Source organism: Melospiza melodia, chromosome 23 (genome assembly GCF_035770615.1).
Source record: "Melospiza melodia melodia isolate bMelMel2 chromosome 23, bMelMel2.pri, whole genome shotgun sequence".
Classification (NCBI taxonomy): domain Eukaryota; kingdom Metazoa; phylum Chordata; class Aves; order Passeriformes; family Passerellidae; genus Melospiza; species Melospiza melodia.
Genome location: NC_086216.1, coordinates 9,921,611 through 9,945,129, shown reverse-complemented (window position 1 = coordinate 9,945,129; position 23,519 = coordinate 9,921,611). Strand labels below are relative to the sequence as shown.

General features: G+C 49.2%; 1 protein-coding gene across 1 annotated transcript; it reads left to right on the top strand.

The window, feature by feature from the left end:
- The first annotated feature begins 15,118 nt into the window (after positions 1–15,118).
- On the top strand, positions 15,119–22,396 carry DUSP26 (dual specificity phosphatase 26). Its single transcript, XM_063175255.1, has 4 exons — positions 15,119–15,201; positions 18,932–19,204; positions 20,291–20,499; positions 21,879–22,396. Exons 2-4 carry the CDS (start codon positions 19,026–19,028, stop codon positions 22,076–22,078), a joined length of 588 nt encoding a protein of 195 aa, XP_063031325.1. The 5' UTR covers positions 15,119–15,201; positions 18,932–19,025; the 3' UTR covers positions 22,079–22,396.
- The last annotated feature ends 1,123 nt before the right edge of the window (positions 22,397–23,519 follow it).

Below are 23,519 nucleotides of genomic sequence, written 5' to 3'. Positions count from 1 at the left end.
GGCCTCTCAGCTCTCAGGAGGAAAAATCCTAAGGAAAGGATTTTTCATAAAAGATGTCTGTGACATTTGTGCTGTTCTTTTTTCCTAGAAGAGAACAGTTTTGTGTCCAGGGTGGTGTCACCCCCACACCAACCCCTGGGTGCTGCCCCAAAATCTCCCCTGAGCTCCAAACCTGGCCCAGGCCCTGCTGGATCCCTGTGGGTGTTTGAGGGCAATAAACTCCAGCCCAGCCTTGTGGCTCTCTGCTGATGCCCACAGAATCTGTAGGGATCTGCAGCCCCCCAAAACTCCTCAGGGTCACACCCAGCCCTGGGAGCTGCTGCCTTCATGTTCAGCACATTCCAGTCCTTCAGCTCCTCCATCCTTGATTCCATCTCTGCTCCTCTGTCCTTTCTTCCCAGAGTGGATCTGACACAATTCCATCTCTGCTCCTCTGTCCTTCCCTCTTCCCAGAGTGTCTCTGACTTGATTCCATCACTGCTCCTTCCTTCTTCCCAGACTGCTCTGGATTCCATCTCTGCTTCTCTCTGGTGTCCTCTATCCTTCCCTCCTCCCAGAGTGGATCTGACTCGAATCCATCTCTGCTCCTCTGTCCTTCCTTCCTCCAGACGGACTCTGACACAATTCCATCACAGCTTCTCTGTCCTTCCTTCTCCCCTGAGTGTCTCTGACTTGATTCAATCTCTGTTCCTTCCTTCCTTCCTTCCTTCCTTCCTTCCTTCCTTCCTTCCTTCCTTCCTTCTTCCTTCCTTCCTTCCTTCCTTCCTTCCTTCCTTCCTTCCTTCCTTCCTTCCTTCCTTCCTTCCTTCCTTCCTTCCTTCCTTCCTTCCTTCCTTCCTTCCTTCTTCCTTCCTTCCTTCCTTCCTTCCTTCCTTCCTTCCTTCCTTCCTTCCTTCCTTCCTTCCTTCCTTCCTTCCTTCCTTCCTTCCTTCCTTCCTTCCTCCTTCCTCTCCCTCCCTCTGACACAATTCCATCTCTTCTCTTCTGTCCTTCCTCCCTCCCAGACTGGGGACAGGACACACTTGAGATCTCCCTCCCAGGGCGGGGAAGGAGGGACAAAATGCTCCCAGACATTTGAAGGAAATGAAGCAGAACAAAAGCTTCAGGACAGCCCTGACAGCTCTGCTCCCACTCAGAAGCACAAACAAGCACAGGAGCCATCCCAGGACATTTCAGGGAATCTCCTGACCCCAAGAATTACCTGGAATTCCACAGGGATGCACAAACAACCTTGGCAAAGCAGCATGAGCAAAGGCAAATGGGGAAGGGGGTAAAAAAGCCCCAAATTGCAGCGCTTCAGGGCGTCTGATGCTATTTTGCCTCGTTCTGTTTGTTTCTGCACGGTGCCAGCAGTTTCTGTCAGCTCTGCTGCACGCTGCCAAGTCTATTATTCGCCCTGATTCCTGCTCTCAATATTTTTAGCAGCAGCGGATCTTTAATCACGGGGAAATTGTTTTTGGGGGCGGTATTTTATTTTCTGCGTGCCCTGAAGCAGAGCTGAAGGTCCTGTCCGAAGGCTCCGTGATGATCCCGCAGCCGGAGAGGACAAAGAGGGAGTGTTGGAGATGGATAATGAGATTATTTGCTCTTGCAATTAAAAGATAACTATTGTGTGAATATCAATAAAATCTTTAATGATGTACAGTTATGTTATTTTGGTTTTGATGTCTTCTGTTCTCCCTATAATTCCCTTTTCCCCCCATACTGTGACCATCAGACAGCCTGGGGTGTCTAGGACAGGTACAAAGTGTGGGATTTTTGGGGTTCCCCAGACGGAGGAGGAAATGAGAATCTGACTCCATGTTCTCAGAAGGCTGATTTATTCTTTCATGGTCTATATTATATTAAAGAATGCTATACTAAACTGTACTAAGGAATACAGACAGAAGGCTAAAAGATAATAATGAAAACTCGTGACTCTCTCAAAGCCCCAACACAGCTGATGGGTGATTGGTCATTAAGTAAAAAACAATTCACAGAAACCAATGAAACAATCACCAGTTGGTAAACAGTGTCCAAACCACATTCCAAAGCAGCAAAACACAGGAGAAGCAAATCAGATAATTATTGTTTTCATTTTTCTCTGAGGCTTCTCAGCTTCCCAGGAGAGAAATCCTGACAAAGGGATTTTTCCAGAAAATATGATGGTGACAAAAAGAAGGCTGCACATGTATCCCTTACCTGGGCCAGGTGGAATGGAAAATCTTGGTGCTCAGGGGTGTGGAGGCAACACCTGACCTCCAATCCAGTTACAAAGCAATCTGTCACTGTCATATTTTCTGAATCAAGCTGATCCTGACAGAATCAGAGGGGGAAATGTGATTCCAAATTATTTTCCGGTGTTTTCCTGCACACGACAAATTTGCTAAGCAAGGTCTGAGAGGTGTGTGTAGAACAACGGGAATTCCTGGCTCTCTCTGCCAGGAATGCAGCTGGGAATAACAGGAAATCCTGGCTCTTACCACCAGGAATGCAAGTTTAAGAACTGCAGCTAAGTGAGACATTGACCTTGAATTTGTTCCCCTCTACGGTGAATCTGGCCCAGAAAACGCCGATTTTGGAGCACAAAGCTCCGTGTCTCTACTGCTCACAGTGACCCCAAAATGTGTTAAAGTCTCTTTTCCCAGCCTGGCAGCTGAAGAAGGAGTTGGAGCTCTTCTATTCTCATTTTCAAGGTTGTTTATTGTTTCTTATCTATAAAATTCTTTCTTTGACTTGCCGAGATCTATTCAGCAGGACAGGCAGAGGCACACTGGTGTTATCATTTTAGACTAAAACCCATATGTACAATATTTACAATTGCTTCCCGATACCCATCACTTGTGTTAGACAGTGAGCTTTTACCTTAAACTAATCCAAAAGTGCCACCATCACAGCAGAAGATGGAGGCCAAGAAGAAGAAGGAGAAAGGGTGGACAAGCCCAGATTCCTCCATCTTGCTCCCTGAAGCCCCATTCTAAAAACCCCAAAAATTCTATTTTTCACCCCGTGACAAACGAATTATTATTCTACTTAGACTTTCATGGCTTGTAGGTCTTCATATAAGGTTGGTTATTTTTTCCATGGATTAAAATCAAAGCTACAGGGGTCTTGGGCTCTGTGCCAGGGTCTCTGAGCCCTCATTCTAAAACTCCCAAAAAAATCTATTTTTTACCCGGTGACAAACTAATTATTATTCTACTTAGACTTTTGTGGCTTGCGGATCCTCATATAAAGTCGGTAATTTTTTCCATGGGTCATAATCAAAATTACAGATGTCTTGGGCTCTGTGCCAGCATCTCTGAGCCCCCTGACAGAGGTTTGGGCAATCCAGGACAGACAGAGGGAAGTCCTGAATTCTGAAACCCGTGAATTTGGTGAATTTCGCTGCTGTGTTGGTGTGTGTGTGTGATAAATGCCTTTAACAATGGAGCTCTGGGATCAGAGGCTTCAGAGGAGCTCGGAAAATCTCCGATGATGATCTGCTTTAATTCGGGAATGCGGATTGAACTTTGCAGGAGCGCAGCTGCTCCGCCAGCCCATCTGCAGGGCTCCCATTGATCATTACGGGTGTGAAGGCAGCACCTGTTGGAATTCAAACCAGGCATTTTTCACATCCAACCCGCAGCCAGCCTGGCTGCAGTGCCAAATCTGAGCAAAAAAAAAAAAAAAAAGAGATTTTTCTGCACTGACCACCCACAGGCAGGTCCAGTCTGGTAGGAACCAAGTTTTTCATTCTTGGTCGCTTATTTTTGCTCTCAAAAAACCCATTTCCTCCAGATGGAATGATAGCTGCTTTAGAGTGGCAGAGGGCAGGGATAAGATGGGTATTTGGAAGGAATTCCTCCCTGTGAAGGTGGTGGGGTGGAATTCCCAGGGAATAGATTTTCTCCAGATGGAATTAAATTGTTTTTTAAGTGGCAGGGGGCAGGATAAGGTGGGATTTTGGGAAGGAATTCCTCCCTGTGAAGGTGGTGGGATGGAATTCCCAGGGAACAGATTTTCTCCAGATGGAATCAAAGCTGCTTTAGAGCAGCAGAGGGAAGTGATAAGATGGGATTTTGGGAGGAATTCCTCATTGTGAAATTGGTGGGGTGGAATTCCAGGGAATCCATGTCTGCTCCATCCCTGGCAGTGCCCCAGGCCAGGCTGGAGCAGCCTGGGATGGTGGTAAATCCCATGGGATGGGATTTAGGGCAAATCCACGTCCTGGAAGTGCCCCTGCTCTCCCTGAGCCCCGGCAGTGGATCCAGCTTCTCCTGGGTAATTAAAGGGATAATTATCGCCTGTCCAGAACATTTCCCTTACTTATATATAGCCCCGTGGAAGTATTAAAGTTGATTAAACACAGATACTGCTGGTGGAGAGCAGCTCCAGCCCCAGATGGAGCAAGGAAGGGCAGCAAAGGGAGGAGAAATTTAATGAATATTCTGCAAATATTACAGGAGAAAGGCGGCTGAGAAAAAGCTGATCCTGACAGAAGCAGAGGGGAAATTTTATTCTGAATTATTTCCTGGTGCTTTTCTGCATGGGGAATTTGCTAAGCTAATATAATATAATATAATATATATAATATAATATAATATAATAGTAAATATATATAATATTATATTATATATTATATAATATATATATATAATATATATTATATATATAATATATATATAAAATATATATATATTATATATAATATATATAGTATATATTATATATATTATATAAAATATATATAATATAATATAATATATATAATATAATATAATATAATATAATATAATATAATATAATATAATATAATATAATATAATATAATATAATATAATATAATATAATATAATATAATATAATATAATAGTAAAATATAGAATATAATAGATATTTATTATATATATTATATTATATATATTGCATATTATATAAATAATTATATATTATATTATATTATATTATATTATATTATATTATATTATATTATATTATATTATATTATATTATATTATATTATATTATATTATATTATATTATATTATATTATATTATATTATATTTATATTATATTATATTATATTATATTATATTATATTATATTATATTATATTATATTATATTATATTATATTATATTATATTATATTATATTATATTATATTATATTATATTATATTATATATATTATATATAAATAATTTATATAATAAAACATATAAATAAATCCCACGTTCTGTGCACAACCATCAGCACAAAGCTGCGGCAGTTCAGCCTGAAGGAGGGGGAAACTTTGCAGGAGAGGAAGAAACTCAGTCCCCACTGCTCTCAAAGACTTTCATTTAACAGCGTGAAAACGAAGCCAAAGCAAAGCAATTTCCTCCTTCCTCAAACCCCCAAGGTCCCCACAAATAAGGACCTGATGGATCCTGAAAGCATCAGAGGCGAAAGGGACGGAAATCACCTTTTCTTTCAGCGGGTAATTGCCTGCACTCCGCTGCAGAGGAGCTGTGCCTGTTCTAATTTGCAGCGCCCGCAGCCTGGAATGCTTTGAAATGGCCCTTTTTTGGAAATGTTGCTTTTTGGAAACGTCGCTTTTTGGAAATGTCTGTAATATGTGATGTAAAGTAATTCATGCTCGTGTGGAAAATATATAAAATAGAAATTGTAAAACAAATTATACATGTAATGAAAATCCAATGAGCCTCAAACCATGGACAGCCCAGATTGCACACTGAAGTTGTGAACTCCTGATGGCAGCAGGAGAAGAATGCCTCAAAAGAACGTGGCTGGTGCAGAGATGGGCTTCCCCCAGAACCACCTGGGAACATCAAGGATGATCAGCTGGGAATAACGGGAATTCCTGGCTCTCACCACCAGGAATTACAGGAATTCTCACCTCTCTCTGCCAGGAATTCCTTCTCCAGGAGGATTCTTTTCTGCAGGACTTGCCCTTGCCAGGAAAAACCTGGAGGAGTTTTCTCCAAAGATGCTCAAATGCAGAATCGCAGAATTCCAGCCTGGGTGGGGTTGGAAGGACCTTAAATCCATGGATGGGGAACAGCAACAGAATCCATGGATCCTTGAGGATCTCAGGGAACAGCAGCAACCAGGAGGGAAATGGAAATGGAGATGGAGATGGAGATGGAGATGGAGATGGTGATGGAGATGGTGATGGAGATGGAGATGGAGATGGAGATGGAGATGGAGATGGAGATGGAGATGGAGATGGAGATGGAGATGGAGATGGAGATGGAGATGGGAAGGGAAGGGAAGGGAAGGGAAGGGAAGGGAAGGGAAGGGAAGGGAAGGGAAGGGAAGGGAAGGGAAGGGAAGGGAAGGGAAGGGAAGGGAAGGGAAGGGAAGGGAAGGGAAGGGAAGGGAAGGGAAGGGAAGGGAAGGGAAGGGAAGGGAAGGGAAGGGAAGGGAAGGGAAGGGAAGGGAAGGGAAAAGGAAAGGAAAGGGAAAAGGGAAAAGGGAAAAGGGAAAAGAGCCCTTCTGCTTTAGCTGAGGGCAGAACAGGAACAGACAGCTCTCCCCTTCCCTAAACAAAACCATCTGCAACACTTCCAATTTGAATCCAAATAATCTCTGGGCTTTGGGATCCGGCAGCAAACCAGCTCAGGGTCTGTAATCCCAGCGCCTGATGTTTGGGGGTGTTGGGATTTGGAGCTAATTAATTCAGCCACCTGTAATTTCTGCTCAGATGTGCTGCCTGCCTTCTCCTTGGATGTACTGTATGCTTTGGAAAGCTGCAGACAGAGCTGGCCTGAATCCCAATCCCTCTTTTTTCCCCCCTAAATCTTTCCCTTATTTTTGTTTATTCAAGTTTTTCCTTGTTCCTTCTCCTTTTCTCCCACCTCCCTCCTGCTGCTCTCTCCCTCTTTTGGGTCCTTGCTCATAAAAAAGCCCAGAAACAACAACAAAACTCTGACATTCAGTGAGTGTTTGGGTTTTTCCTGGATGGAATGGCCTTTTCCCTTCAGGGCTGGCCTCAGGATGATGCTCCCAGCGCTGTCCCTGTGTCCCTGCCTGGTTTTATCTCAGCACAAAAGCTCCAGTGCTCCTGTCAGGAGCAAGGCTCCCGGTGATAAATATTGCAGGGTTTAGAAAGCCCAGGAGTCCTGTCCTGATTTCCGTCCCTTGGCAGGGAAAGGGATGGGAGAAGAATGAAAAGATAATTAGTTTGGGGTTTGGAGAAATTAACTGGAAAAGATTAATCCGTTCTTTTTAGGATTGAGGGGAAGCTTGGCCTGAGCTGCACAGGCTGGAAGGTTCTGGGGGCTGAGGTGTGGCCACAGGAATTTCTGTTCCTCATTCCCTGTGGGATTAAACCCTTCCAACAGCTGGAATGGGATTTCCCACAGATGTAGAGCCTGGAGCTGTCCTTTCCCAGAGCTGTGGGCATCCCTGGGGTCAGGAGAACCAAAATTTGAGGATTTTACATTAAATCCATCATTTCCATGTTCTGTATGCCATGATGAGTTCCCAGAGCTGTCCATGGCCATCCCTGGGGCCAGGAGAACCTAAATCTGTGGATTTCCCATTAAATCCATCATTTCTCTGTTCCCATCCCCGAGGCAGGAGAACCCAATCCTGTGGACTTTCCATGAACCCAAATCTGAGGATTTTCCATTAAATCCATCACTTCCCTGTTCTCTGTGCCATGATGAGCTCTGTTCCCATCCCTGGGGTCAGGAGAACCCAAATCTGAGGATTTTCCATGAAATCAATTGTTTCCCTGTTCTGTGTGCTGTGACGAGCTCTCAGACCAGTCCATCGCCATCCCTGGGGTCAGGAAAACCCAAATCTGAGGATATTCCATTAAATCTATCATTCCCCTGTGACCATCCCTGCTTTCAGGAGAACCCAAATCTGAGGATTTTCCATGAAATCCATCATTCCCCTGTTCCCACCCCTGGGCCAGGAGCTGTTCCAGGGAGTCCAGAGCACATCCCAGGAGCTTTGGGAGCTCTGTCTGGAGCCGCTCGTTCGGGAGGCTGCACTTAATTAAAGCTGCCAAATGGAGCAATCAGCCAGGGCTGGGAGCTTCCTGCAGCCCCAGCTGGGTGGAACAGCAGCTTCCCAATCTCCCCATTTATCTGGTTGTGGATCCACAGCCATCAGCTCCAATAATCCTCCAGACTTTGATGGGTTCATTTGGAAAGCACCCAGACGACAATGGAATCATTTTGATTTTAATTTCATTTATTTTGCCTCACTTTCCATCTCTGGGGGAGAGGGGGTTCATGCTCTGGTCTCAGAGGATGCAGGGTGGGCACCAAGGCTGGAAAAAGGGCAGGGAGATGATTGGTGGCGTTTTTCAGGTGAGTTCCAGCTGAGGGAAACCACACAGCAGAGTTTGGGGCCAGGAACAGCAGCTGAGCTACAGAGCCTTTGAAAACCTTTGAAAATTGATATTTTTCCAAAAAGGAAAAAGCTTCCTGTCAGCTCTCACTGCAGGCTAGGCCGGGGGCGGGGGCATTTTACTGTAGTCACAGCTCAAATCAGGGCTAGGAGCTGGCAGGGTGGCACCAGGCTGGCCTTGTTTTGTGTCCCTGACCCTGGCAAGGTTGGCACCAGGCTGTTTCTGCTCTGTGTGTCCTATTCCTGGCAGTGGGAGGAGCCAAGCATTCCTGCCTGGATATAATCTGGGGATTCTGGAACACCAACCAAGCATCCCTGCCTGGATATAATCTGGGGATTCTGGAACAGCAGCCAAGCATTCCTGCCCAGATATAATCTGGAGATTCTGGAACACCAGCCAAGCATTCCTGCCCAGATATAATCTGGGGATTCTGGAACACCAGCCAAGCATTCCTGCCCGGATATAATCTGGGGATTCTGGAACACCAGCACGGCTTCTCCACTGGATTCCCCAGAGGAACAGCAGCTGCCCCTGGATCTTCAGAGGAAGAATACATCCTTCTCTACAGGATCCCTGCTCCAGCAGAACCAGCCCTGACACTGCAGGAGGGCTGGGCCACAATTCCAATGGGACTGCTGCCAACACCCTGACCCACAGGGTGTCAGGCTGGGTTCTGACTCTGGCAGTGTTGGTTTAGTTCACTGCATCATTTATTTTATCCTTTTACTTTCTTCCCTATTAAAGAACTGTTATTCCTGCTCCCATAATTTTTGCTGCCTGAGAGCCCCTTAATTTAAAATTTATAACAATTCAGAGGGAGTGGGGGGTTACATTTTCCATTTCAGGCAGGCTCCTGCCTTCCTCAGCAGACTCCTGGCTTTCCAAACCAAGACACAGAGTCCGACACAGCTGGACTGGGATTGGTCATTAAATTAAAACAATTCACATGCTGGGTGAAAAATTCTCCAAATCACATTCCAAAGCAGCAAAACAGGGAGAAGCTGAAGCTTTCCAGGAGAAGAAATCCTGCTGAAGAGATTTTTCATCAAATATCACCGTAACAGTGTGGTGGCTGCTCTGATATACACCAGCCCATGATCCGGCTTTTATTCATTATTATCACCCAAAATTAATCCCCTGGGGTAAATGGAGGAGTTTGGCATGCTGGCATGGTTTGCTGGGAGTGTTTTTCCAGGCCAGACAACTTCCAGAAACTCGGGGAGAGCAAAACATTGGGCTGAGGCAAGGATGAGTAATTGAGGCTGGGGATGGGAAGGTGTAATTACAATTAGCTGCACAAGAGTGTTAATCACGGCAATAATTACACGTCAGCGCTTTCCAAAAGGAAGGAGAATGGTGATGAAGTGCCCAAGTGGGTGACAAAACCCAGTAGGGGAGGGGCAGGAGGGGAACAGAGGCCAAATCCTGGATATTTCCTGTGAAAAATGCATGTATTTTATGATTGGCTTTTCGCAAATATTAAAATGAATATTATATGTGTTGTGTTCGAAAGTAATGCTGTGTTAATTCTCTTAAGTAGTGTGTTAAATATAGGTTTAGGTTATAAAAAATGTTAAGAAACAAATGATGCTATGTAGAATACTTTTTTTAAGGAAAGGACTTGCAGTGCTATAGCAGACACAGGACACCTGAATCTTTCAAAGAAAAAGAATTTCTTGCCCTCTTATCAGAAGAAATGAACTTCTTCCCACCTCGAATGCACTGTTAAGACTCAGAGGAAGAAGCTGACACTGACCAGACAGAATCCTGTGTTTGAATGGAATTTATGCATCATGGATGAGGTGTATGAATATGCAACAGGCTGTTGCTTTTAAGGGTTAATCTTCTGTTAACGTGTGTCCTTTTTTGGGTTCATGCTGCCCAGAAAACTGTACCCAGACTGACTGTAACTCTTTGTCTTTGTTGTCTCATATTGTCCTAATTCAAATTGCCCAAATTATTGTTACTCTAATTACATTACTATTTTTATATAACCATTTTATTACTATTAAACTTTTAAAATTTTAAAAACAAGCGATTGGCGTTTTTCACATTTCCCGTTGCTTCCAAGGAGAGCAGAGCTGAGGATCAGGCCTGAGCTCTGTCCGGGTGGATGCAGATGATTTTACCAGCAGGAATCAGGATTTGGGCTCCCAGCATTGGATTTCCCAGCTTTGCTAGGCTGGGCCGCCTCTGCTTGCAGCAGGGTTAAGCTCAGACCTGCAGCCACCTCCCCTTCCAGGACTCCACAGCCACACAAAGATTTTTTTGTCCCACAAAGGAGGCAGACCCAAGGCAGACCCGGGTTTAGGGGACATTTGTGCAGCACAAGGCTCAGTTCTGCTCTGGGGTTTGCCTTCAGTGCTTTTTGCTTTTACAGGAATTTTAATTCCAGCTGGGGCTGGGAGCAGCCCCCAGAGCAGGGCCCTGGGCCAGGGATAGGACCCAGCCCCAGCTGTGACCCTGAGTGACCCCTGAGTGACCCCAGAGTTACCTATGAGTAACCACTGAGGTACCCCTGAGTTGTCCCTGATTTACCCCTGAGTAACCCCAGAGTTATCCTCGAGTTATCCCTGAGTTACCCATGAGCTATCCCTTAGTTACCCCCAAGTAACCCCTCAGTTACCCCTCAGCAGCTATCCCTGAGTTATCCCCAAGTTACCCCTGAGTTACCCCTGAGTTACCCCCGAGTTACTTGAGTTATCCAAGAGTTATCCCTGAGTTACCCCTGAGTTTCCCCAGAGTAACCCCTGAATGACCCTTGAGTTACCCATGAGCTCTCCCCAAGTTATCCCTGAGTTACCCATGAGTTACCGCTGAGTTACCCATGAGTTATCCCTGAGTTACCCTTGTGTTATCCCTGAGTTACTCCCGAGTTACCACTGAATTACCCATGAGTTACCCCCAAGTTACCCCCAAGTTATCCCTGAGTTATCCCTGAGTAACTCCTGAGGAACCCCTGAGTAACCCCTGAGTTACCTGTGAGTTACCCCTGAGTTATCCCTGAGTAACCCTCGAGTTACCCCAAGCTCTCTCAGCTCCCAGGGCAGTTACAGTTCGCGTAATTTATCTTGCATGAAATGAGCAGTGAGAGCGGCCTGGAGAAGCCAAGCCATTAATTCAGAATCGCTCCTGGACTCTGCAGAGTTGCAATTCCGTTCTGCTGTAAAAGTGATGGGATTTTAATGCCCTTTTTTTTATTATTATTTTATTTTATTTTTATTTTGTCCTGCTGCAGTCACGGCCTCGGCTGCCCCTGAAAGCAGCTTCACCTCAGCAGTCACCTGTGAACAATTGAATAAGTTTGTAAATCCTGTAAATCCTCATCTTTAAACTCATTAAAGTGTGCCCAGCTTCTCCAGGAGCAGTTTGACAAACTCTCCTGAGCAACAAAGTCGTGTTTATTGTGATTATTATTACTATTATTATTATTTTTCGCTGCAATATAAACACCATTACATTTTAATTATCTGCCTGAAGAGGAGATCTGAGAGTGAATCCTGCAGGAACCTGGCTGGAATAACAATGGGAATGTCCCTGGAGGGGAGAGAGAGGCACGCAGATGGGACAGGGTGAAGGTCAGGGCCATGAATCCCAGGGAAGTGGGGCTGGAAGCTGAGGGATCCCCCTCCAGGAGGGGATTTCCAGTTTTATCCACAGTTTGGGGGAGGAAGGGGCTGGCAGAGGTTGTTTGAGTGATTTTGGTGAAGGATGGTGAAGGTGATTTATGTATGACCAGAGCAGCCTCCAGTGGCTGCAGCCGTGAACTTTTCCAGCTGAGGTTCCATCCCATCCCATGGATTCCATCCCATAGATCCCATCCCATGGGATAGCATCTCATCCCATCTCCCTGATCCCATCCCATCCCATTGATCCTACCCCATTGATCCCATCCTATCCCATTGATCCCATTCCACGGATCCCATCCCATCCCATTGATCCCAACCCATCCCATCCCACCCCATTGATCCCATCCCACCCCACTGATCCCATCCTATGGATCCCACCCCATCCCATTTCATTGACCCCATCCCACTGATCCCATCCCACCCATCCCACTGATGCCATCTCATCCCACTGATCACATTGATCCCATTGATCCCATCCCATCGATCCCATCCCATCGTGTCCCATTGCATTCCATGGATCCCATCCCATCCCCCCCCATGGATCCCATCCCATCCCATGGATCCCATCCTATCCTATCCTATCCTATCCTATCCTATCCTATCCTATCCTATCCCACTGATCCCATCCCATGGATCCCATCCCATCCCATGGATCCCATCCCATCCCATCCCATTGATGCCATCTCATCTCATCCCACTGATCCCATCCCATGAATCCCATTGATCCCATTGATCCCATTCCATCCCACTGATCCCATCCCACCCCATGGATCCCATCCCATCCTATCCTATCCTATCCCACTGATCCCATCCCATGGATCCCATGGATCCCATTGATCCCATTGATCCCATCCCATCCCATTGATGCCATCTCATCTCATCCCACTGATCCCATCCCATCCCATGGGTCCCATCCTGTGCATCCCATCCCATGCCATGGATCCCATTGATCCCACTCCATCCTATCCCACTGATTCCATTCCATGGATCCTATCCTATCCCACTGATCCATCCCATCCCATGGATCCCATCCCATCCTATCCTATCCTATCCTATCCCACTGATCCCATCCCATGGATCCCATCCCATCCCATGGATCCCATCCCATCCCATCCCATTGATGCCATCTCATCTCATCCCACTGATCCCATCCCATCCCATGGGTCCCATTGATCCCACCCCATCCTATCCCACTGATTCCATTCCATGGATCCTATCCTATCCCATCACATGGATCCCATCCCATGGATCCCATCCCACTGATCCATCCCATCCCATGGATCCCATTGATCCCATTGATCCTATTGATTCAATTGATCCCATTGATCCCATCCCACTGACCCCATCCCATCCCATCCCATCCCATCCCATCCTGTCCCACCCCATGGATCCCATGGATTCCATCCCGAGTGAGGGAATCCAGCCTGCACCAGCTCATTTCCATTTCTCCTGGGTTCGTTTTTCCCACTTCCCAATCTGAGTCAAACTTTTTGTGGGAAAGCAGCAATTCCAAGGGAAAGGGAGCAAATCCAGCCTGGAAAATGTTTAACTGAAACATTGCAGCGCTTGTGAAATCAATGGTGGCGTTTAGAAGCTGTCAAAACAACAAAAAAACTCTGCTTCAATCATTCCCTCATTTTTATTTTATTTTTCTTTCTTTTTTGAAACATTTCTTTATTTTTTAATTGTTCTTTATTTTTTTTCCTTATTTTTTTAAATTTTCTTTCTATTTTAATTTTTCTTTATTTTTTTAATCTTAATTTTTCTCTTGGTTTTATTTTTTAATTTTTTTTTTAATTTTTCCCCCCTCCTGGGAAAAAAAAATATTCCCTGCCCTTGACAGGAATTTGTAAATTGTTTTAATTTGGAATGGAACCATAGGACCATGGAAGGAGGTGATGTTTAAGGTCCTGCCCAAGCCAAGCCATTCCCTGCTTTGCTATGCCCACATAAATCCAGGGTTTATTTTCTTTACACAAGGAGAAAAAAATCACTGAGGCCTGGGTGTGCAAAAAGGGAGGGGGGAGATAAGGTCAGATGGGGAAAAAATGCAAAAAAAAATTGCCTGGGAAGGAAAATACAAAAAATAGCAGAAAAAATACCCCAAAAATACAAAAAATATTGCCTGGGAAGGAAAAATATAAAAAAATAGAAAAAAAAATACAAAAATACATTGTCTTGGAAGGAAAAATACAAAAAAAAAAAAATAATAATAAAAAAAAAACCCACACAAAAACCACCCCATTGCTTGGGAAGTAAAAATTAAAAAAAAAATTAAAAAATACAAAGAAAACATTGCCTGGCATGGAAAAATAGAAAAAAATAATTTAAAAAATACCCAAAAAATCACCCGGGAAGGAAAAATACAAAAAATAATAAAAAATACAACAAAATAATTTCCCTGGAGGGAAAAATACAAAAAACAATAAAAAAATACAAAAAAATAATCGCCTTGGAAGGAAAATTACAAAAAAACCCAAATAAAAATAAAAAATAAAAACAATAAAAACAATAAAAAATTAATAATGATGATAATGATAATGATAATGATGATGATGATGATGATGATGATGATGATGATGATGATAATAATAATAATAATAATAATAATAATAATAATAATAATAATAATAATAATAATAATAATAATAATAATAATAATAATAATAATAATAGTAATAAATGCCTTCGAAGGAAAAATACAAAAAACAAAGCACCAAAAAAATCCAAAAAATCCATTGCCTGGGAAAGAAAAATACAAAAAATAATTTAAAAATACAAATAAACATTGCCTGGGAAGGAGAAACACAAAACCAAAGACAAAAATACAATGCCTGGGAAGGAATAATACATAAAAACAACTAAAAAATACCCCAAAAAATCACCTTGGAAGGAAAAATACCTCAAAAAAATACCCCAAAAAATACAAAATAATACAAAAAAACCCAAAAACCACCAAACCCCATCAGCATTTCCTCCAGCCGTGGCTCCGGCGGGGCGCGGGGGAGGCTCCGCGGTGGCTTTGGGGACATCGCCGCCGTCGCTGTCGCTGCTGCGCGGTGGCCGCGCGTCCCCTCCGCGCCCAGCCCGGCCCGAGCCGCGCTGCCTCCGGCCATGTCATGCCTTAAAATAGCAGCTCCTCCATCCGCCTCCCTGCCTCCCTCCCGCGGCAGCCAGACATGGCCGACCGGAGCTGATCCCGCTGCTCCCGCTCCTGCCGCGGCTCCCGGCGCTCGCCCAGGTACGCGCGGGGGGCCCCGAACGCTCCCCGGGGGGAAAGCGAGGCGCGGAGCCTCCGCACGGCTCCCTGCGGCAGCCCACGGGAGGGGTTCTGCGTCCTGAGGGAGCGTTCGTGAGTCCTCGACCCTCCCTGAACCCCTCGGGAGCGTTCCTGAATCCTGAACCATCCCTGAGCCCCTCGGGATTGGTCCTGAATCCTCAACCTGCCCTGAACCCCTTGGGATCATTCCTGTACCCCGTGGGATGATTCCTGAATCCTGAGCCCCCCTGCACCCCATGGGATCATCCCTGAATCCCTCGGGATCATTCCTGAATCCTGAACCCTCCCTGAACCCCATGGGATCATCCCTGCGCCCCTCGGGATCATTCCTGAATCCTGAGCCCTCCCTGCACCCCTCGGGATCATTCCTGAATCCCTCGGGATCATTCCTGCACCCCACGGGATCATTCCTGAATCCTGAACCCTTCCTGCACCCCATGGGATCATTCCTGAATCCTGAGCCCCCCTGCACCCCATGGGATCATTCCTGAATCCCTCGGGATCATTCCTGCACCCCACAGGATCATTCCTGAATCCTGAACCCTCCCTGCACCCCACGGGATCATCCCTGCACCCCATGGGGTGATTCCTGAATCCTGAACCCTCCCTGCACCCCACAGAATGATTCTTAAATCCCATGGGACCCTTCCTGCACCCCTCGGGATCATCCCTGCACCGCTCGGGACCATTCCTGAATCCTGAACCCCCCTGCACCCCACAGAATGATTCCTGCATCCCACGGGACCGTTCCTGAATAATCCTGAACCCCCCTGAACCCCTCGGAATCATCCCTGCACCCCATGGGATCATTCCTGAATCATGAACCCTTCCTGCACCCCTCGGGATCATTCCTGAATCATGAACCCCCCTGCACCCCACGGAATGATTCCTGCATCCCATGGGATCGTCCCTGCACCCCTCGGGACCATTCCTGAATCCCGAACCCTCTCCCTGCACCCCTCGGGACCATTCCTGAGTCCTGAGCCTTCCCTGCACCCCACAGAATGATTCCTACATCCCATGGGATCATTCCTGCACCCCACGGGACCATTCCTGAATCCTGAACCCTCCTGCACCCCACAGGATCATTCCTGCACCCCATAGGACCATCCCCCCTATCCCACGTCTCCATCCCCCCCATCGCCCAGCTCCATCCCCCCCATCCCACGGCTCCATGCCCCCTATCCCCCAGCTCCATCCCCCCTATCCCACGGCTCCATGCCCCCCTCCCGGGGCTCCATCCACCCATCCCAGGGCTCCGTGCCCCCTCCCAGCCGGGCACAGGGCCCTGGCAGAGCGGGCGATCCCCGGTTCTGCCCCCAGCCCGGGGCCAGCCCTGCCCGTGCGGTGCCCGGAGCCTCTCCCGACCCTGGGGGGCTGCAGGGGGCTCGGGGGGCTGCTGGCAGCCCGGCCTGGGTGGGCACGGCTGGTTTTCCACGGCTGGTTTTCCATGCCTGTTTTTCCAGCCAGCTGTTTTTCCAGCCAGCTGTGGCCCTTATTGCGGCTGGAATTCTCAGCCCTCCCCGTGATCCAGCCGCCGATTCCGGGGCTGGGGCCGCGCTGCCACCAAGGTCACCCAAGGTTCCCGGAGCTCGGCCCTGCCCGGAGCTGTCCCAGCCAGGGTCAGAGCAGGAGGAGCCGGCCCTGGGGTGACGCCTGGGCAGGGCTGGCACACCCCTGGCACAGGGAAGGGACGTGGGGACATCCCTGGGCTCCCTCCGAGCTCCCCCCTGCCCTTGGCGCGTTTCTCTCTGTGTTGGCAAGACATGGCCGGAGGCTCTGGGGGCTCCTTCCTCCTCCTCCTCCTCCTCGGCTGGCTGGAGCCCCGGGAATGTCACAGGAGGGACGGGAATGTCACAGAGGGACCGAGGAGGGACCGGGAATGTCACAGAGAAGAGATCGGGAATGTCACAAAGGAGGGACCGGGAATGTCACAGACGAGGGACCGGGAATGTCATAGAGAAGGGACGGAGGAGGGACCGGGAATGTCACAGAGGAGGGACCGAGGTCTGCCCAGCCGGGCAGGGCTGCGAGGCTCTGGTCGGCCCCAGGGCAGCTCCAGGGCACCAGCATCGGTGTGAGAAGGAGAATTTGTCATTTCTCCTCCTGAGGGAGGGGCAGCAGCGCAGGGAGCACAAAAACGCCGCTCTGACCACACCTGGCAGCGGGCAGGGCCCTTGCAGATGTGTGACAGCAGCGGATGATGCAGATCCGTGCCCTGCAGGAGCTGCTGGCTGAAAGCAGCTTGCTCATGCCTGCAGTTAACCCTTCCCAGCCCGGAGCAGCCCCGGGTGCTCCCGAGCAGCTGCAGGGCCGTGCCCGTGGAGGGTTAAATGTCATGGACATCTTTTTATGAAAAATCCTTTCCTTGGGAATTTTTCCTCCTGAGAAGCTGGGAGGCCTCAGGAACAAAATGTAAATAATTATTATCTGCTGCTGTGGAATGCAACAGGTGCATCTGTGATTGGTCTCATGGGGTTGTTTCTAATTAATGACCAATCAGTCAGCTGGCTCGGACAGAGAGTCTGAGCCACAAACCTTTGTTATCATTTGTGACCGTGCTCACAGGGATGAGGGAAGGCTTAGGAGGGTCTTGGGATGAGGGAAGAGATGAGAATCTCACTCCATGTTTCAGAAGGCTTGATTTATTATTTTATGATATATATTACATTAAAACTAGACTAAAAGAATAGAAGAAAAGGTGCTCATCAGAAGGCTGTCTAAGGATAGAAAGGAATGATAACAAAGGTTTGTGGCTCGGACAGAGTCTGAGCCAGCTGACTGATTGGTCATTAACTAGAAACAATCACACGAGACCAGTCACAGATGCCCCTGTTGCATTCCACAGCAGCAGATAACAATTGTGTATATTTTGTTCCTGAGGCCTTTCAGCTTCTCAGGAGGAAAAATCCTAAGGAAAGAATTTTCATAAAAAGATGTCTGCGACAATCATTCTTTCTTTTTCTATTCTCAGACAGCCTCCTGATGAAATCCTTTCTTCTATTCTTGTAGTATAGTTTTAATATAATACATACCATAAAATAATTAATCAAGCCTTCTGAATCATGGAGTCAGATCCTCATCTCTTCCCTCAACCTCAGGCAGTGAACACAGTCACAGGTTAATGCTGCCCCGCAGGGTTTTGTGTCCCGGCCAGGCTGGTTGGTGCCGTGAGGAATCCTCCACCTGCTCGGGGCTTTTCCTGGTGCCGTGCCCAGCCCTGGCCGCCTTTCCTCGCCTCCCAGCGCGGGTTGGCAGCGCCAGCCCCGAGCTGGCAGCGTCCCCTGGCAGCAGAGCCACGGGAGGGGCTCCTGGGCAGGGCAGCGCCTGCCAAGGCGGCCTCAGCCCAAACCGCGGTGTCACTGTAGGACACAAAAGAACACAAACACACACCGCTGCTCTCGAGGCGGAGAAAAGGGACGTTTATTTTCTGATTCCAACATTTAGAGTTTTCCAAAAGTGACAGCGGATTGGAGGGTGACAGTGCCACCTCTCCAATGACACTGGACAATCCATCAAAATTCTCCTCCTCCACGGAAGAATGCAAAACGAGGAGTTATTTACAGAAAGTGTGTGAGAAAGTTCGCGGCAAGAATGTCGACATCGGAAGGCTTAGAAAACCTTAAAAAATAATATTAATAATTATTAATAATTATCACTATCATTAATTCCCCCCTCTGCTCCCCGACAGGACCGTGGGTGGCAGCAGCAGCAGCAGTGACCCCCAGGCCCCCGTCCGGCCTCGCCGTGCCCTCCGGCATGCCTGGTGGGGCTGGGCAGCGCCCATGGCTTTCCTGTCCAGGCTCTACAGGAGCAGCAGCCGCTCCCCGAGCCGCGCCCCGCGGGACGAGCGCGGCGCCCACCCCATCCTCAGCGTCTTCGAGCTGGAGCGGCTGCTCTACACCGGCAAAACCGCCTGCAACCACGCCGACGAGGTGTGGCCTGGCCTCTACCTGGGCGACCAGTGAGTGTGGCCAGTGGCACGGGCTGGGCTGGTGTTGGCAGGGAGGGATGGTGAGGAGGACTCAGACCGCCAGGTTTTTGCATCCAGCTCTCTCAAGCCAGGAACGTTTATCCAGGACGGCCTTTCCGGTGTTCTGGGATGCTTTTAGTGGTCTGAAGTGTCCCCTGCCTGCTGTAGCTGCTGTCCCTGCAGAGATTTAGCTGGGACAACTGAGGAAGGAGCTGAGAGGGCTGTGCAGGGATGGTGTCCGTGGGGCCAGGGCTGTGAGATCACCATAAACCCAAAGACCTCAAAAATGTGCCAGGTTTTACATCCACCTCTCTCAGCCAGAAGCATTTACCCAGAACAGCCTTTCTACCATTCTGGGACACTTGCAGTGCTCTGAGGTGTCCTCTGCCTGCTGTGGGTGCTGTCCTTGCAGAGATTTAGCTGGGACAAAGGAGGAAGAGGTGTCAGAGCTGGGCAGGGAGGTCACAGATGGGTTGTCAATGGAGCCAGGGCCACGAGATCGCCTTAAAGCCCAATAATCTCAAAAATCCGCCAGGTTTTTACATCCAGCTCCCTCATCCAAAAACATTTACCCAGAACAGCCTTTCCACCATTCTGGGACACTTTTTCTGCTCTGAGGTGTCCCTCCCTGCTGTGCCTACAGAGATCTAGATGGGACAAAGGAGGAAGGAGGTGGCAGGGAGGGTGACCACAGAGCCAGGGCCATGAGAGTGGTACAAAACCCAATGATCTCAAAAATCTGCCAGGCTTTTACATCCAGCTCCCTCACCCAAAAACATTTATCCAGAACAGCCTTTCCACCATGCCGGGACACTTTTAGTGCCCTGAGGTGTCCCTCCCTGCTGTGCCTGCAGAGATCTAGATGGGACAAAGGAGGAAGGAGCTGACGGGTCTGTGCAGGGAGGGTATCAACAGAGCCATGGCCGTGAGAGCGCTACAAAACCCAATGATCTCAAAAATCTGCCAGGTTTTGACATCCACCTCTCTTTAGCCAGAAACATTTATCCAGAACAGCCTTTCCACCATTCTGGGACACTTTTAGTGCTCTGAGGTGTCCCCTGCCTGCTGTCCCTGCAGAGACATCGCGTCCAACCGCCGGGAGCTGCTGCAGCTGCGCATCACCCACGTGCTGAACGCCTCCCACTGCCGCTGGCGCGGCGGCGCCGACTACTACGAGGGCACGGGCATCCGCTACCTGGGCATCGAGGCCCACGACTCGCCCTCCTTCGACATGAGCCCCTACTTCTACCCCGCCGCCGACTTCATCCACCAGGCCCTCAATGAAGGTGCCCCGGAGGGAAGGGGGAGGAGAAGGAGAAGGGATGGGGGAGAGAGGGGGTGGTGGTCTGGTGGTGGTTGTTTGTTAAGGGTCATGGGAAGCAAAGGGGTTTTGAGGTTGGGATGGTGTCTCCTCGTGGGGTCACCCTAATGGTGTGTCCTCACGGGATGACCTTGATGGTGTCCCCTGGATGGGATCACCTCAATGGTGTCTCTTCATGGGATCACTTTAATGATGTTTGCTCATGGGATAATCCCAATGGTGTCTCCTCATGGGATAATCCCAATGGTGTCTCCTCATGGAATAACCCAAATGGTGTCTCCTCACGGGATAATCCCAATGGTGTTTCCTTGTGGGATCACCCCAATGGTGTCCCCTGGATGGGATCGCCTCGATGGTGTCTCCTCATGGAATAATCCCAGTGGTGTCTCCTCATGGGATCACCTAGATGGTGTCCCCTAGATGGGATCTCCTCAATGGTGTCCCCTCATGGGATGACCTTGGTGGTGTCCCCTGGATGTGATAACGCTGATAGTGTTTCCTCATGGGATCACCTCAATGGTGTCCCCTGCATGGGATCATCCCAGTGGTGTCCCCTCATGGGATAATCCCAATGATGTCTCCTCATGGCATCACCCTGATACTGTCCCCTCATGGGATGACCTCGATGGTGTCCCCTGGATGGGATCACCTCGATGGTGTCTCCTCATGGGATCACTTTAATGATGCTTCCTCATCGGATAATCCCGATGGTGTCCCCTGGATGGGATCACCTCAATGGCGTCTCCTTGTGGGATGACCTTGATGGTGTCCCCTGGATGAGAAACCCTGGTAGTGTTTCCTCATGGGATCACCCCAATGGTGTTTCCTTATGGGATCACCCCAATGATGTCTCCTCATGGGATAATCCAAATGGTCTCCTCTGGATGGGATCACCTTGATGGTGTCTCCTCATGGGATCACTTCAATGATGTTTCCTCATGGGATAATCCCAATGGTGTCTCCCCATGGGATGACCTTGATGTCCCTTGGATGGGATCACCTCAATGCTGTCTCCTCATGGGATCACCTTAATGATGTTTCCTCATGGGATAATCCCAACGGTGATCCCTCATGGGATAATCCCAATGGTGTCTCTTCATGGGATCACCCCAATGGTGTCCCCTGGATGGGATCATCTCAATGGTGTCTCCCCATGGGATGACCTTGATGGTGTCCCTTGGATGGTATGACTTTGATGGTGTCCCCCATGGGATCACCCCAATGGTGTCCCCTCACGGGATCACCTCAATTATGTCCCCTCATGGGCTGAAAATGTGAGATTTCGGGGCTGAAAATGTGGGATGCTCCTGGCTGTGCCGTGACGCGGGCGCCGTGTCCCCGCAGGGAGGATCCTCGTGCACTGTGCCGTCGGGGTCAGCAGGTCGGCCACCCTGGTCCTCGCCTACCTCATGATCCGCCACCACATGCCCCTGGTGGAAGCCATAAAGACGGTCAAGGACCACCGCGGCATCATCCCCAACCGCGGCTTCCTGCGCCAGCTGGTGGCCCTGGACAACGCCCTGCGCCTCCAGAGGAGCTCCTGAGGGGCTGCCACTGTGTGAGCTCTGCCCGTGGCTCCCCCATAAACCCCCCCAAGCTCGGGGGTCCCCCATGGTCCAGCCCAGACCCTCCACCTGCACTCCTGGCCATGGTTTCCTTCCCAGCCCCACCTCACCGGCTGCTCCATCCCCGTGGCCTCCAGGGAGCCTCCAAGGCTTTGTTGTCCCCCCTGGCGTTTGTGTCCCCAGCTGCCAGGACAGCTCCGTGTCTGTGTTTGTGGCGATGTCAGGCGTGGTGTGCGGGTGTTTGGGTGTTCTCTGTGCCTCGTGCCACCCTGTGACAATAAAGGCAGAGCTAAGGAACGGCCTGGACGTGCCTGGTGGGACTGGGGACAGCTTGGGGTGGCATCGGGCATGGGACTGGGGGACAGAGCGTCACCTGAGTGCTCGGGGTTGAGATGGACCCGAGAGCCCCCAAACTCTCAGGCCAGGGATCAAACTTGGGATCCTGCTCAGTGCCCAAACCTGAGCCCCTGCCCAAAACCTGAGATCCCACCTAAACCCAAGATCCCACTCAGTGCCCAAACCTGAGGTCCTGCCCAAACCTGAGATCCTGCTCAGTGCCTAAACTTCAGATTCTTCCAGAATCTCAGATCCTGCTCAGTGCCCAAACCTGAGCCCCTGCCCAAAACCTGAGATCCCACTCAGTGCCCAAACCCGAGATCCTGCTCAAATCTAAGATCCTGCACAGACCTGAGATCCCACCTAAACCCAAAGATCCCACTCAGTGCCCAAACCTGAGATCCTGCTCAGCGCCCAAACCTGAGGTCCTGCCCAAACCTGAGATGCAGCTCAGTGCCCAAAGCTGAGATCCCACTCAAAATGAGATCCCACACGCACAGGGTGAGTGGACAGCGGTGAACCAGGATAACCCTCAGGACATGGGACAGGTTGGGGATGGAGCTGGGGTGAACCGGGATAACCCTCAGGACACGGGACAGGCTGGGGATGGAGCTGGGGTGAACTGAGATAACCCTTGGGACACGGGACAGGCCAGGGATGGAGCTGAGGTGAACCGGGATAATCCTGGGAATACGTTCCCTGTGCTCAGGGGCAGGCTGAGATGAACCGGGATAACTCTCAGGACACAGGACAAGCTGGGGAAGGAGCTGGGATGACCTGGGATAACCCTCAGGACACGAGACAGACCGGGGACGCTGTCCCGGGATGCGTGGCCCCGTTTCGGGAGGGAATCCCCGTCCCCGCGGGTGCTCTGAGCTCCCGGCTGGAATTTCCCGGGATTTCCCGATCCGTGCCGTTTCACACCCGCCCTCGGCCGCGGTCTCACCTCCCACAGCGGAGCTGCGCCGTCTGCCCGGAGGATTCTCGGCTGCAGGAGGAGCTGGGAGCGCTCACGGTTTCCACAGACAGCGAGTGCGGGGAGCGGCCGCTCCCCGGGAATCCCGGCGGGAATCCGCATTCCCGA

Bases quoted from the DNA above. Each gene is read 5' to 3' on its own strand.
- DUSP26 (XM_063175255.1), top strand. From the start codon at position 19,026: ATGGCTTTCCTGTCCAGGCTCTACAGGAGCAGCAGCCGCTCCCCGAGC. The intron at 19,205-20,290 runs GTGAGTGTGGCC...CTGTCCCTGCAG, and splicing joins GGCCTCTACCTGGGCGACCA to AGACATCGCGTCCAACCGCC. The intron at 20,500-21,878 runs GTGCCCCGGAGG...GTGTCCCCGCAG, and splicing joins CCACCAGGCCCTCAATGAAG to GGAGGATCCTCGTGCACTGT.